At 43.6% G+C, this 15,167-nt stretch overlaps 1 protein-coding gene across 43 annotated transcripts in view; it reads right to left on the reverse strand.

The window, feature by feature from the left end:
- Positions 1-10,263: 10,263 nt before the first annotated feature.
- The window catches only part of Nrcam (neuronal cell adhesion molecule), a 195,662-nt gene continuing 190,758 nt past the window's right edge, over positions 10,264-15,167 (reverse strand). For 20 of the 43 annotated variants that reach the window (XM_010614001.3, XM_033756840.1, XM_033756828.1 and 17 more), the window contains 2 exons: positions 13,153-13,164; positions 10,264-12,601 (listed from right to left, as the gene is read on the reverse strand). In XM_010614001.3, the coding sequence (XP_010612303.1) occupies positions 12,364-12,601; positions 13,153-13,164 (250 nt within the window). In that variant the 3' untranslated portion in view covers positions 10,264-12,363. Of the gene's footprint in view, positions 12,602-13,152; positions 13,211-15,167 lie in introns of those variants that run through there. The other 23 variants (XM_033756885.1, XM_010614022.3, XM_010614021.3 and 20 more) reach the window with 2 other exon arrangements.

Below are 15,167 nucleotides of genomic sequence, written 5' to 3' on the forward strand. Positions count from 1 at the left end.
CAGACTGGGCTCCTGGTCTGAGTGCACACACTGCCCTGTACATGGGTCTCTTGTAGCAGGTGCGATGGTGCTGTGGTTGCTGATTCTCTCCTTGGGCCTCTATTCCTAGTCCGTAGGTCACTCTACATGGACATGGGCTGCCTCCAGTTCACCCTTGCATCCTCAGAGCATCAGCGGTCCACAGTTGTTGCATGAATAGCTCTTTCATCTTCTACTAGGCAACAAGGGCATGTGCACACCAAAGTAGTCTGAATAAGTACTTAACAATGGGCTATCAAGCTATTTTTAAATAAAATGACAGTACATTTAATTCTCCAGTGATGAAATGATGTAGCCAGGACACAGTGGGTGTAGAAGCATTGAAGCCCAGTCTTCCACGGCTTAACAAGTGTCTCTCCGTGAAGGTGGAATCTGCCTGGCTGGGCGGACAGGTTTGAAAGCCGTAGGAAGCCTGGGCCGTTGTAACTGAGGTTCCAACCTGGGCAGGGAGAGGCCGGTCTCACAATTTCCAGGGGTGCCTGTCATACTGTCTTCCACTTCTCCGTGGGTTTCAAATCCCCTCCTGCTTCTCTATTGATCTCCAGTGATTCTTAGGTTTCTCTGCTTTGTCCTTCATGTCCTGCCGGGAGCCGTCCTTCCCCTCTCCCAGTGGCATCCTGGGTCATTCAGTGTGTTTGAGCCAAACACTTTCTGGAGTGCAATTCTACTACTTTTTTTTTTCCCCTGGTTGCTGTGAATTTTTTCTCTCAGAGACCGGTTTTGGTGAAAAAGCCAAGGGTCATGTTCAACAATCAATACAGGATTCAGTTTGTTAAAATAGCATAGACAATGAAATACAGTTAGGAAGATTTGTTGAGAACTCTTAAGCAATTTTTAAAGCACTGCATACTGTATAGAATCCTTCCTGAAGCTGTGGCTTCTCCTTCCTGGCCTTCAGCATGACCTTCTAGCCATGTGTACTGCTGTAAAATTTGTTATCACTTGGGTGATCTAGGAATTCTCTGGTCCCAGGCCTAAGAACCTCATACCACTTCCAGGCCTGGGCACAGATTTCAATTCATCCAGGACTGTGTTTCCTTTTTCAGAGCCTTTGGACTGAGAGTCTTTTGGCCTTTAAAAACAATGGGATTTTCTTTTCATTTTTAAATATTAGTCTTTCACAGTTGGACATAGAGGCTTACTCTCCTCCCATTTTGGATTTCAGACTTGCATTTTGTGTTGTTTAGATTTAAGGAGAAATAATGTAAAGAGACACAGAGCTTGTATTTTGGAGTCAGACACATTGAGTTCATGTACTAGATCTCTTCTACAGCTGTGTGATCTTTGGAAAGAAAAGTGATTTATCTCACACGATTGGTAAGAATATGAAACAGGAATGACGTATACACTTCCCTATATAGTGCTTTATATATATTTAATAGGCACTAAAAGCAAGTTGGTTATTTTCTTCTTCCTTACTTCAACACAGCAGTATCTTGCGAATAGAGAGAATTAAATGCTGGAAGCGCATATAAAGTAGGGAAACACCAAAGGGTTGTTTGAATTTGGGGACAGCATGTGAAAGGAGGTGAAGTAATTTGCAAAGGGTTATGTCTTACTCTCCTTGGGCCACCGCAACAAAGTTCCCACAGCTGATGGTCACACAACCGACATTTGTCATCTCACAGCTCTGGAGGCCGGGAAGTCCCACCGCACATGACAGCCAGCTAGGTCCCTGGCGAGGGTGCTCTTTCTGTTCGCAGCTGCCTCCTCTTTCTGGGTCCTCACGTGGGGTGGGGGAGAGAGAATGGGGAGGAGGAGGAGGAGAGGGAGGAGGAGGAGGAGAGGGAGGAGGAGAAGGAAGGAAGAGAGGGAGATGTGTGGGAGGGAGACAGAGAGCGAAAGAGAAAGAAAGTAAGAGAAAGAGAGAGAAGGACCACAGCCTCGGTGGTGTCTCTGCGTAGAAGGAAGACACAGTCCTCACTTGCACAACCTCATTTGGCCTTGGTTGTTCTCCCGAAGGACCTAAACACATTGGAGCTTTGGGTTTCAACCTATGAATTGAGGGAGGGTCCCAGACGTCTCCCAGCGGGGTCCAACCTGTGGCCCACTCCCCCACCTCTCTTCTGTGAGCGAAGAGGAGTTGTCTTGGGACACATATATTTAATGTCTTAAAAAGGCGAAAAAATCCTTTATTTTTCATATTTTCATTTTAACATAAAAAAGGTCACAGGTGGGCGTGGCTGATTTTAGTTCATATAAATTATGTGGTCATATTAATACTTAGCATTTTATTTCGGATTTATTTAAAATTTCATTGAGATGTATACAAATTCTTCTTCCTGGTTTCTGCTTTTCTGGACTGGCCAGGGAAGAGAACCCGTAGGTATGGCAGCATCGTTCAGTGCTTTGGCATTTCCTCCAGCCCCGGAGATGAGCAAATTTTCTCACCAGTCAGTTTCCATGGCTCATTGCCATGAAGCAGGGCTTCTGCTGTTCCTCGGAGGCCTCATTTCCCAGAACTGTCCTCTCGAGAGTTTGGAAAGGGATGCAGAGAAGGAGGAGTTAACAGAAGAGACTGAATTCCAGCTCCCCTCCCAGCCAAAGACCCTGATGTCTCCACGCAGCTGAATTTACCAAGATGCAGGTAGCTGCTGCTTTCGTTGTCACTGCTTATTCTGCTGCCTCTGTATTTCTGCTCAGTTCAGCAATCCTCATGGTGAACTCATGTCATCCAGGATTTTTAAGAGAAGGTGATGCACGTCTGTTTTCGGGTATGCAGTGTCGAGCAGTACTATAGAAAATTGCATCTTTTCTTTTTAGGGGTTTGGAACTGTTTCTTCCAGAGGAAAAAAACAGTTCAGAAGGGGAAGGTACAACCAGAGCAGCAAAAATGAGAGACAGTGCTAAGGGAAGGATACTGTTTGCCTTGCTGATGTGGGGAAGCTGGGCTCCTCAATTTCACTGTCACATGCTGAATCCTAAGTGGTACCCCAGGCCAGGGGTAGAGCTTTCAATGATACAAACAGCCTGCAGCAGCACATGTGCCATAGGTTTGCCATCTCTTCCCTAGGCTCTGAACCCTATGATCTGGGAGAGGGAGGAAAGGAAAATATTCATGGTTTGTAAGGTAAAAGCCCAGGGTGAGCTGAGAACCAGCTCATGCTTTCAGAGACTTCCCTTTTGTGGCCAGACTTAAAGTGCCCATGTGGCTTACGGGAGACTTTGTGGGTGAAGAAAGGAACATAAAATACCCACCCTGTGAAGGTAGGGGTGCATTTTCATAGTCTCCTGCAGTCAGATGGAGTTGTATGTGTATCATTGCAGGAGAGCTGTGAATACTAAGAGGGGACTCGGAAATGCAAAGGAATTGCTTTAACGATGCTGAGGTGTGCAAAAAAACGACGGCATGCTTACCCTGGTGAGCTCACAGGAAGAATCCAGGAGGGGGAGCAGCTACTCATTCCCTCCTTAATTCACTCCACCTATATTCACTAAGGATCAGCTGTGAGTCTGGAGCAGTGTCTACAACATGACAGGCACTGAATAAGGATCCTTGAATGAAGAATACGCGAGCCTCAGGCATTCTATTATAGACATGAGGGACGCAGTGGGGAACGTAGGAGCCACTGCCTTTCCAGAGCCCTACATGTGGAATGAGGCAAGCAAACAACTAAAAATACAAGTGAATTTCAGACTACAGGATAACTGCGGCCAGGGAGACAAATAGGCGATGTTCGTGATGGAATAGCAGAGGAAAGGGACTCTGCAGAGAGGTGTGAGCGGAGGAGCTGTTCATGGGTGGCCCAAAGAATAAGGAGTCACCTTGCAGAGACCACAAGAAAGAACCTGCAGGCAGAGGGAACAGCAAGTTGGAAGTCTCGGGGTCCAGAGAGGCCACAGTATGCGAGAGGAAAAGAAAGGTCTGGGTTGGAAAGGGGGCCGGAGGAAGGGAGGGAGGGGCCGTGGTGGGAATTTGGATCCTCCTGTAAGTGGAGTGGGATGTCTGTGAAGTAATTTCCTTTGGCAGGAATCTCTCTTGTAAAGGTTAGCAAACGATGGCCCACAGATCTGGTCCGCTACCTGTTATGCAAATAAAGTTTTACTGCAACAGAATGGTACTCATCCCCTCTTAAGTATCATCTGTGGCTGATTTCACTGCACAATGGCAGAGCTGAGTGGCTGTGACAAGATCAAAAGGCCTACAAAGTCCAGATTATTGTGGGATTTTTTTTCTAGGAGAAAAAATTTGCTAACTCTGCCCTATCATCTGGAGAATGGCTTGCAAGAGGGCAGGTGGGAAAGCAGAAAATGTGGATCTGTTCATATATTTTGTAAATAGATGTACTTACAGAATTGACTGATGGACGTGTTGGGGTGGGGAGCTTAAAACAATGGCTCCTAGGGGCTCGGCCTTGAGCTAAGAGGGTGCCATTTTCTGAGAGTGGGCTTTGCTATAGGCTAAATGTTTATGAGCACCCCCATGCCAAATCCTAACACCCAGCCTGATGATACTGTGAGGTTGGGTCTTTGAAGGGATTAGTGCCCTCTTAAAGGCACGTCATAGAATTCACTTGCCCCCTCCAACCATGTGAAGACACAGCACCAATGGTTCATCTATGAACCAGGCAGCAGGCCTTCATCTGACAGAGACTGCTGGCACCTTGATCTTGGACTTGCAGTCCCGGCACTATGAGAAATAAGTTTCTGTTATTAGCTACCCTGTCTATAGTATTCTGTTACAGCAGCCCAAATGGGTTAGGATGTGTTCACTGCAGAAGGGAAGACTTGTAGAGTGGGAAGCAACTCAAGATTTAAATTTTCAACAGATTGAGTTTGAGATGTCAGCCCTCACTTGAATAGAGAATCAGGCTAGGGGACAGGATGCTGTTTAGGCCCAGAAGAGAACGACTGAGGTTAAAAACCCTCAGAGAAGCAATAAGAAAGAGAGACGAGGGATGGCATGGAGTGCTAAGCTAGAGACTCTGACAAGCCAGGAAGTGCTAGAGGCAGCTTTGTCAAGGCCGGGGAAGCAGAGGAAGAAATCAGGCAGGCGCTGCCTCTCTGGGCCAGGACCAGGTTTTGCCGCTCCTCTGCACCCTGGTGCTGAAGCGATGGAGATGCAGTAGATGTAGTTCTGGCCAAGGCTGTGTGGGTTTAGGGCTTGGAGTCAACTGGAGAATACAGATGGAAGTCGGATCTGCTTCATTTCTAAGATGGCTTTGGGGACGTTAGCTGTGGGCAGCCGTAACTGGGTCCCAAGTCCCCACCCCATCTCCCACTTCTGGGCCTTGGGGCAGCGCAGCCAGGGAGGTCTGTGTGTGTCCTGGAGCCCACATCTCTCAGCAGCATCAGCCCCACTAGTGAGCAGGTGAGACAGATGGGGAGGAAACCGAGGAGAGGAGTCAGATTTTTTCCAAAACCAGCTTTATTGAGATGCAATGTATACACAAAACCTCCTCATTTTAAGGATCTAGTTTTACGATGCTCGCAAGTACAATCCTTGCAAGTGGACACCCCCATAACACAACCGCAGTCAGGGAATAGACTCTTCCATTATTCTTAGAAGTTCCCTCCACCTACCCTGCACACCCAGCCCCTGATAATCATTGATCTGCTTTCTGCCATCCTAGGTTTCTTTCACTCAGTAGAATAGGAGATCTATGTAGTTTATTCATGTTTATTACTGATTAATATTTTCACGGTCTATAAATTTGTTTATCCATTTACTTATTGATGGGCATTTGCATTGGAGTTTTTACTCTTATGAAAAGAGTCCAGTGTCTTCTTTTTATCTCAGCAGATCAATCCTTCCTGTTCCTCCAGACAGGAGAGTAGAGAGCCTGGCCAGCAGACTGTGCAGCGTTTCTCGTGTGCATCAAAATCACCCAGATGGCTTCTAAAAGCCCAGCCGCTGGTCCCTACCTTCAGAGTTCCTGACTCCACAGACAGGGCCTGCTGGAGAACCTGCGTTTCTAACTGTCGATGCTGGGGGTGCCGTTTCAGGGAGCACACTTTGAGAACCATGGTCTCCCAGTGCGTCCTTGAAAAACAGGAGGACGCAGAGGCGAGCGGCCACATCACATGGCGCTGTCTGTACCATGAGCTTCACTTATGCACAGCCCCCTTCGTCTCTCAGACAACACCATTTCAAGAGCAGCTTTATGACGTGTGACTTAATACCACACATTCACCTGTTTCCAGCATGAAAGTCAGTGACTTTTCTTTAGTAAAATTACCGAGTTGCACAATTCGGTTGTGGAACGTTCCCATCACTGCAGTGAGACCCATCACGACAACTTACAGCTAATCCTCGCTCCCAGCCCCCGGCAGCTGCTTGTCTTCTCTGTCTGCAGGGTTTTGCCTTTCTGACATTTCAAGTACATGGAATCGTGCAATAGGTAGTCTTTTCTGTCTGGCTTCTTTAATGAGGCACAGTGCTTTTCAGGGTATCCTACACCACAGCACATTAACACTTAAAATATTTTATCTATATAGACACATCATTTAATTGTATGGCTAGGCCACATTTTGTTTACTATTCATTTGTTCGTGGAAGTTGGATTGTTTTTTTGGCTACTGTGATTAATGCGTCTGGAGAATTTTTATGGCTGTGTAGAAGTCTGTGTAGACCTCAGCTTTCATTTCTCTTAGGTATAGAGATAGGAGTGGAGTCGCTGGGTCAGATGGCAGATTCATATTTAACACTTAAAGAAGCTGCCTGCTTTCCAAAAGGTCTGCATCACGTTATATTTGCACCATGTGAGAGGGTGTATTTTCTTTGGATTTTTTTAAATGAGAGGAATACAAGAGACCTTGAGATCCACCTGGAGCAGTATGTACAAAAATGTCCTGAAATTCTGTTCATTGGATACTTTACGTGAACACACAGCAGTGCGGAACAAGCCGTCCCTTTACGCTGGTTCCCATCCGGGTTACACATCAGAATTATCTGCTGAGCTTTAAGAACACGTGATGTTGAAGCCACATCTCAGGCAATAACAACAGAGATCCTGCAGGGCTGGTTTTAGGCTTAGACAACACAGTATTAGGTTTAGAACACCCAGGAGAGTCCAGTGAGCTAGCCGACACCCTCTGATTCAAAAGAAAAAAATTGTAGAGTCATCTGCTGAGATAATGAGCTGCCTAGTTACAGACCAAGAAAGACGTGGGCTACAGAAAAAACTGAACTGGTCTGGAGAAGTTTTACGGCTATAGAAGGAACCAAGGACCGTACAGCAGAGTAGCCTCTATGATCGTCCTCATATTCTTTCCCTCTACTATGTCATCCTTTTTGACCATGAAGAGGAGAGATGATAACTCAAAGGGGTACATGGGATAGGACATGAAAGGTTTAAAACTGTTTCTGAGAGACCTGAGCTGTTTAAATGTCAACAGACGGCTCATGAAGCAAAAGCAGAGCTACCTGATAGCCCAGAGTCCACTAAGGGGGAAAGCCTGGCCCTGGGGACAGAGGAAGGACAATGCCTCTGCTTCTCCAGGATGCAGAGGCAAGGACAGAGCACATGGAGGCAGGCTAGCAGGGAGGAGGGAACTCCCGTCTGTTTGTCCTTCTTTCCTCACTCCTTCCCTCCCTTTCATTTCTTCCTTCTTTCCGTCCTTCCCTTCAGTGAGTTCTGATGCAAGGTCATTTTGTAGAAGGTGGACTGTGAGAAGCAGGAAGAGGGGCCAGGGTTTAATGCTTGAGGAGAGTGGATAAGATTTGAGAGAGTCATTGTCCAATGTGAGAATGTAAATTCTCTGGAGAAAAATAGCAAGTCCCCCCGGCAGTGTTGAGAGAAATCTGTTGGAAGGTGTTTATGCCTTTCTAGTGGTACTGAAAATTCTGTCTCAGCTGCTAGGGGCAGGCAGAAGCTTGATCCCTCCACAGATATTTAGAAAAGACAGAAAGGCAAACGATGTGAGGATAAAGGCCAGCATTCCAAGAAGATGGATGATAAACTCTGCCGGAGAAGAGATGGAGCAAAGGAATAAGCTTAGGGCTGAGAAGAAAGCTGAGGGAAAACAGGGCTGGAGAGGTGGTGGGCAGAGTGGGACACTTAAACTACTCTGTTACTGAGGTAAGGATGTCGAGGAACTGAGCGTAGGGAAAGCCGAGGCAGGGGTGTCCACCTGAGTAAAGGCAAAACTCTCAGTCTCCATTTCCTACGCTTTTCAGCTCATTCCATTTTGCGGCCACCCTCTATCGGAGCTTTTACCAAAGTCTCACCAAAGTCTGACCTCCATGTTTTCAAGTCCAAGAAATATTTTCCAGTCCTCATTTTGCTCCATTTTTCATTTTTGCAAGAGTCTCTTTCACTGGCTTCCAAGTCAACACATTTTCCTTGTGTCTCTGGGCGAGGAGCTCCCGAGAATGGCTCCTGCTGACTTCTCTCCACGGGCCCCTCCTGTGCAGTACATTTGAGAGCACCCTAGTAAGGGGAGTCCTCACCCAGGCCTCAGGGCTTACATTACTACTCACGATCTTCAAAGTTTCTTGAGCACTCTAAGCCCACGTATCCAGTTCTTACAGTCACTTCCACTTGGATGTCTCAGAGGTTTTTGAATTCCTCATTTATTTGCCTGAATTTATATGTAACTCACCCCCAAACCTGGTTATTTTCTGAGGTTCTCAGCGAACCTCGTGTGTAGTTCTGCAGGGTCAGAAATCCAAGGCTGTCCACCCCCAGTGCCTCCTTCCCCATCTTCCCGTGGGGCATCTACCACTCCCACCAGTTCTGCTCCCTCAGTATCTTCAGACTCCACTCGCTTCTCTCCTCTTCCTGCCCTATGGCCCGGAGCCAGCTGCTCGTCTAAAGCACCATGTTCTAGTCCATTCTCCACACTGAGTCCTGCACTCCTCCTTTCCCTTAACACCGACTTTCCACCGCTCCTTGAATAAATGCAGAAGCTTGTCATGCGAGCCCAGGCCTGGTGTGGCCTGGCCCTGCATCTGTCCCAGGCCTGCCGCCCTATCAGCAGCTCTACCTGCTCGCTTCTCCCTCTCCTTCCTTGGTCCTTACCGCTCCACACACGTCTCCAGGGCAATCTTCCTGACTGCCTCATCCTGGCCTCTGTTGTCATTTGTTCTTCTGAAACAGAGGTGAAAAGGCTCATGGGCCACATGCTTTGTCCTGGGAGCCGTAAACTCATCAGAGAAAGCTGCTAATCCCATCTCCCCCGTGGCAGCAGGCAATCACTTTTCTGCATCGTCAGACCGCAGTGTGATTACTAAGCGGTTTTCACTGTTCTGAAAGGCGGCTGCTTTTCCAATCTTGTTTCTTTCTTGCTGAGTAAAGTTTGGGAGACCTCTTGTGGTCATGTGCAGAAAAATCTCATGTGCTGGGTGAGGATTCTGTTTCTTGTTCCCCACAAGCCATTTCCAAGATCAGCCATTAAAAGTAAAGCAGGACCATTACAAACCAGAAGAAGCTGGTTTGTACCAGTAATGGACCCGTGCTTTTTGTGGTCAGGCTTGTTTTGCTAGCCCATGTTGCTACATAGAACTATGATGTATGTGTGTAGAGAGGCTGTGGTCTGTGAATCTGGAGGGGAAGGGAGGGCCTGACTGGTCTTCTGGTGAGGCACAGACATGCCCTCCATGGAGAATGACTACATGGTATGTAATGTCCTAACAGCTCACAGTAACTGTTAGGAAGGGACCTTGGCCAGCTGGCCTCATAGGTGCGGGTCTGGGACTAAGGACCTGTCAATAAGGGGCAGGTGGTGAAACATGCTAGGCTTGGGCTATTTGTACAGTTTTTGGACAAAGAGAAAAATGAAGGTGGTGAGAAGGAAGTGGGTTAATATTTATAAATGTCTAAGATGCCTCAACAAGCACGTTTAGAAACCCAAGTTGCCTGTGGCTGAGGATGGTGAAGGTAGTGTAGGCAAAAAAGAGGGTCTGAACTGACAGCAGGCGTGGGGGATCAGGCATTGAGAAAGGAGGCAGTGCTGCATTTCTTGGGTCTTTTCTCAAAAGACTGTAGTATCTATTCTTGCTTTTCATTAATTTTTGCTATGTTCTTTTGCCTTACATCTTTTATGTTTAGTTTTAATTTTCTCTGCATGCGACAGCTTTTCAAAAGTAAATATAAAATTTTGCACTATCTAAAACATTAGGAAATAAATGTTTGAAAAAGTTAAACATCACAAAGCGATCAAGACTGTTTAATAGTTACGTGTTTGGAGGAAGTCCAGCCACATTTACCTGCTCTGTTACACATACCATTACTTGGATGTGCACACTCCACTAGGAACATGACAAATCACAAAAGAGAGAAGGACGTTTAAAACCACATTTAATTTTTCATACAAAATCTGTTGCATTATTTTAGAAGTGACTCTTTCATGCACAGATAAATTTAGCATCTACCATTATGGAAGAGAAAAAACTATGCTTTTATTGTTCTCTCAAAACATTGACAAATTTAAAGCAACTTTTATCTTTGTGCTCTCTGATGCCAAGACAAGCCTGTTTTATTTTTTGTGTTTCCAATAGATAGGCAGATCCACAAAATGAGAAAATGGAGACATGGAAGTATTTGGGGCCATCTGGATCTGGGATTAGTTCAAACTACGCTTTACCTGCATATGTCAAAGACACCCTGTCACTAAGCCTACTGTGCTCCACAGGCAGAGCTCTGAGGATTTCGGCTAGTAACCTGCTGTAGGTATGGAGAAAAGTTCACTATTTGAGCTTCACAGCCAAAAAAAAAAAAAAGGGGGAAAAAAACCCCACAAAAATAAAAGCTTTCCAATCCCACACACCATATTAATTAGCTTACTTCTTATACAGTACAACATAAACATCATTTGCTATTTATTTGTAGGTAATACCTGTAAGCATATAGCCTCATCTACACTTTTGAGCATATTTACAAATTCAACAAAATATCTACATATAAAAGCTTCACTTAAAATTAAACTTGATGCAAGTTATGAGAAACCAATTTATTGGCAAATGAAACTGAGCATTCCTTCAACCATAGGTTGTTATAGATTTTCATATTTGGAGCTTAACCACTTGGTAGATATTGTTGATGAATAGGATAGGATCTTATATTTAAACTGCAGATGTGATCCCTTTTGACGGTTGGTCTTTTAAGCACTTGTCAGATTCTGTAACGTGTCCATTGCAGTTTGCATACACGTTGCTTAACGCTGCAGAGAACTGCAAAAGCTCATCTAGATCAAGACTTAGAGAATAAAGTATCATGGTTGGCATGCTCTAGTATGCTTTTAGTTTTAAAATAACTTGTTTGTTGTTCTACTGTGTTGCCATCCTCCTTCCTGAATGTGACTTGTTTGAACAGAAATCATAAAAGATCACAAAAATCATCATGTGCGCCAGTTAATGATAAAGCTCTTCTTTTTATAGTTATGGGGAAAAGCTCCTTAAAATGATGTCTTACCATTTTTATTTTCACATTTTTTTTTCCAGTCTTGCAGTTTTCATTATCTCTGCTTTCTAAAAGTTACTCTTTGACAATGACAGTAGTGTAGGACAGAGTTGACCGTACTAGCTGCTAGAGAATGTGTGATGTTATGGAATGCTTATTGTCTGAAGGCACTGCATGTGTCTTGCCCTGTGTTTTCTGGAATAATTTTTGAAATGTAATTTGGGTGACTTGCTTTTCATCCTTTCAGTATGGCACAAATGCCAAAATGATTGCAATACACATTGTTTTTGCCTAACAAGAACTGAATATAGAGATAATGTGAAAAGTAGAACACTGTGTTGTTGTAATGCCTGGAAGATTAAGAAGCCTATGAAATAACAGGAGCAAATAGCAGGTAACAGGATTTCAGTAAGCATCAGCAAATGCAAGTGTCATAATTAACTCATTTAGCAAGAATATACTGTACATACTTTTCCTAACAGTCTCCCAAAAAGACTAACAACAGCTAGACATAGAGTCACCAGTTTCACAACAATGTCCACAAAGACATTGAAGTTCTAGAAAATACTACACTAACACTCTTGACAATGAAAACGGAATTCATATTTAGAGGATATGGCTGAGGATAGTATAAACAAAGTGTCAAACCATGTTCTGATAACATAAAAAGGTATGTCCTTTAAATGTGTAGAATTTTCCATGCATCCTATTGTATAATGTTGATGATGTTGCATTATTTTGATCAAGTTCTGAAGATATGGAGAAAACCCACATTAAATGAAAATATATGCACTTTGCACTCAAGTTCACATCAACATTATCAATCGATGGAGTTATGTTCTTGACTGAACTGTGCTCATAATATTAACATACAGCAGAAAGTATACTTTCAACCCATATGTTCATAGTATGAGAGGCCTGACAAACAGGTGCTTAAGATAAATATTCTAGAGAAATAGGACATTGGCAAAGAGCTTAAAGGTTAAACAAAGGAATTCATAGCGTTGACAGGAGACGGTGCCTCTGAACTTTCATTCCCCTCCACTGGTTCTTTCTCTTTCTTACCACTGTACTGTCCAATGAAAGAGCCATCCTCATTGAACTGGCCATTCACCCCCTCACCATAGTCAACCAGACTATCATCACTATCTTCTTTTTTCACAGTCCTGTCTGAAGGTGTTCGACTTCCTTTTTTCAAAGGCTTGTGGTCTTCTGCATCACTGGAAAAGAGGGCAGACATTTTTATTTTAAAAAATGGCGGTCAGGTAACATATTTTATTCTTAAAGATCATGCATGCAAAATATGAAAAAGCATCTGGAATTCTGAGCTTCTTTAGGCAAAGCTAACTGTCAGGATGATTCCAATGACTAGGATGGAGCTGGCATGAAAATCAAGTGCAGAAATGGCTGAATCATGAAGTCCTCAGAGCGGATGGCTTCTGACAGTGCATGTTAATTTCAATGAGATTCTGATTCCTGATTGGAAAGCAATCCAGAAATAATCACAAGCAATAAACAAGGAAGAACTGAGAAAAGTTGAATCACTATTTTGAATTCAAGGGGCAGGGTTGGGTCAAAAGCTTATGGCAATAGAGAAGTTAGTACGTTAAACTGCACATCTCTGATACTCCATTCTTGGATGTGAATGGAGGAGCATGGATTTGATTAAATGTGAAATATGGATTTTTTTTCTCAGTCAGAAGCAAAACATCTTGCATTTCAGATAGTTTTGTTATCAAGTACAGGCCAGACTAGTAAACTTCAACCTTACCTTTCAAGAGACCTACAAATCCCATTAAAAGGATGCAGAAGAAACAAATGAAAATAGCCTAAGAAGAAAAGCAAAATCCTTATACTGATAGTACACAGTATTTTTTCTAAAAAAAAATGTAGTCATAGCTAAAGATTTATTAATTTGGAAAGAGACATTTAACTTAAGTGTTTGTATATGAATGGCATGCCAGTATATGTGAAAGAGTGTGAGTCGGCCCAGCATGTAAATGCAAAGACTTCCTGTACCCATCCTGACTCCCTACTCCCTCTCTCATGCCTATCCATGTTGGATAGGAATCTGAGAGTGCACTTTAATAAAACTTTACAGGGTACTACTACTACTACTACTACGTTTATTTTATATTGAACCCCTAAGCATGATTTTTGGAAGTACAAGAGCAATCATTACATTTAAGAATGTCCACTACCTGGGTGTGGTGGCTCATGTTGGTAATCCCAGCACTCTGGAAGGCTGAGACAGGAAGATGGCAAGTTTGAGCTCAGTCTGGGCAATTTAGCAGCTCAATAAGACCTTTACTCAGGAAAACAAAACCCAAAGAACAAAAAACAAAGGCAGGGAATGCAGCTCAGTGCGAAGGCCCTGGGTTCAATCCTTTTTTAAAAACAACAAAAAACAATAATGTCCACAAATATGGTCATATAACCATGTAGATATGCACATCAACTATTCTTAATGGGTAAAATTTGGGAAAAAAAGTAGCAAACAGAAGTAATCCAACATTTTTCCCCTCCCCCCAAAATGCAAGGCAAATAGGAAACATAAAATATTAACAAAAAGCCTTAATGAAACAAAGGTCACCTTAGTTGTGTATTATTTTACCTAGCAATTTGTGTTAAGATTTAATTGCTTCTTCTGTTTCAGACAGTGATTTTTCTTTTCTAGCCAAGCTATAAAGACTTTAAGATGCCCAAATATTGTGGCTCTTCTTGTTTTGCTTTTTTGAGACATGGTTTCCTTATGCAGCACAGGCTGGCCTTGAACTCTTGTGATCCTCTTGCCTCAGCTTCCAAAGTGCTGGGATTACAGATGTGTGCCACCACACCTGGCTTGGCTCTTCTGCCTATTAATTTAAACTTCATTTTATCTCCAAGAAGAATAGTGAAGGCTGGGAAGTAATGTTAGAAATATGACACTTCCATGTGCTATTGAAAATGATCTGTTTAAATAATGTACCCAGTTCTTTTGCAATCTGAATACCTATTTTATCAGGGCTGGTGATAAATAATTGGAATGGCATCAAAGAATATGGTGGTGGCCTGCCTTTGGAGACTTTTCAGAAGGCATGCCTAGTACACAACCTACTATAAAATAGCTTGCACAGTATCTTTGCAATTTATTCATTAACTCTGGGCTTTGCTTGACTTCTTCCTGTGAAATATTAAGTATGACTTAGTGAGATTAATACTGCAAAAGAGTTCAATATGAGCAGGATTTGTCACCTGGATTCCAACTATCAGTCTTAATTCTGCTCTATGGAACTAGTGTTCCAAGAAATACATTACAGGAAATTTTTTATCTATGGCATTTCTTTGGTCCAGCAATCTATCCACTCATTATTTCATCCAATAAATGTTTACTGAGGGCCCACTCTAAGGCTGATGTTGTTCCAGGCACGAGTATATAGCAGTGAAGAAAGCAAACTGAAATTGTGATTTCATTGAGCTTACTTCTAGTGGAGAAAAATCCAATTATCAATCATCATAATAAATAAAATAAGCTATATCAGAAGGTGGCTAGTGCTAGAGAAAATAAAGAGCTGAGTAAAGAGGACAGTAAGTGTTCGGGGGAAGGGATGGAGGGTTGGCCTTGAAGTAGGATGGCCAGGAAAGGACTTGTTAAGAAGTAGGATCTGACTGGGAGTGGTGGAGCAAGCCTGTAATTCCAGCACTCGGAAGGCTGAGGCAGGAGGATTGCTATGAGTTTGAGACCAGCCTGGGCTACATAGTGAGTTCCAGGTCAGTCTCAACTACATAGTGAGACCCTGTCTCAAA

The sequence above is a fragment of the Fukomys damarensis genome, unplaced genomic scaffold (genome assembly GCF_012274545.1).
Source record: "Fukomys damarensis isolate Sample0158 unplaced genomic scaffold, DMR_v1.0_HiC HiC_scaffold_4, whole genome shotgun sequence".
NCBI classification, from domain to species: domain Eukaryota; kingdom Metazoa; phylum Chordata; class Mammalia; order Rodentia; family Bathyergidae; genus Fukomys; species Fukomys damarensis.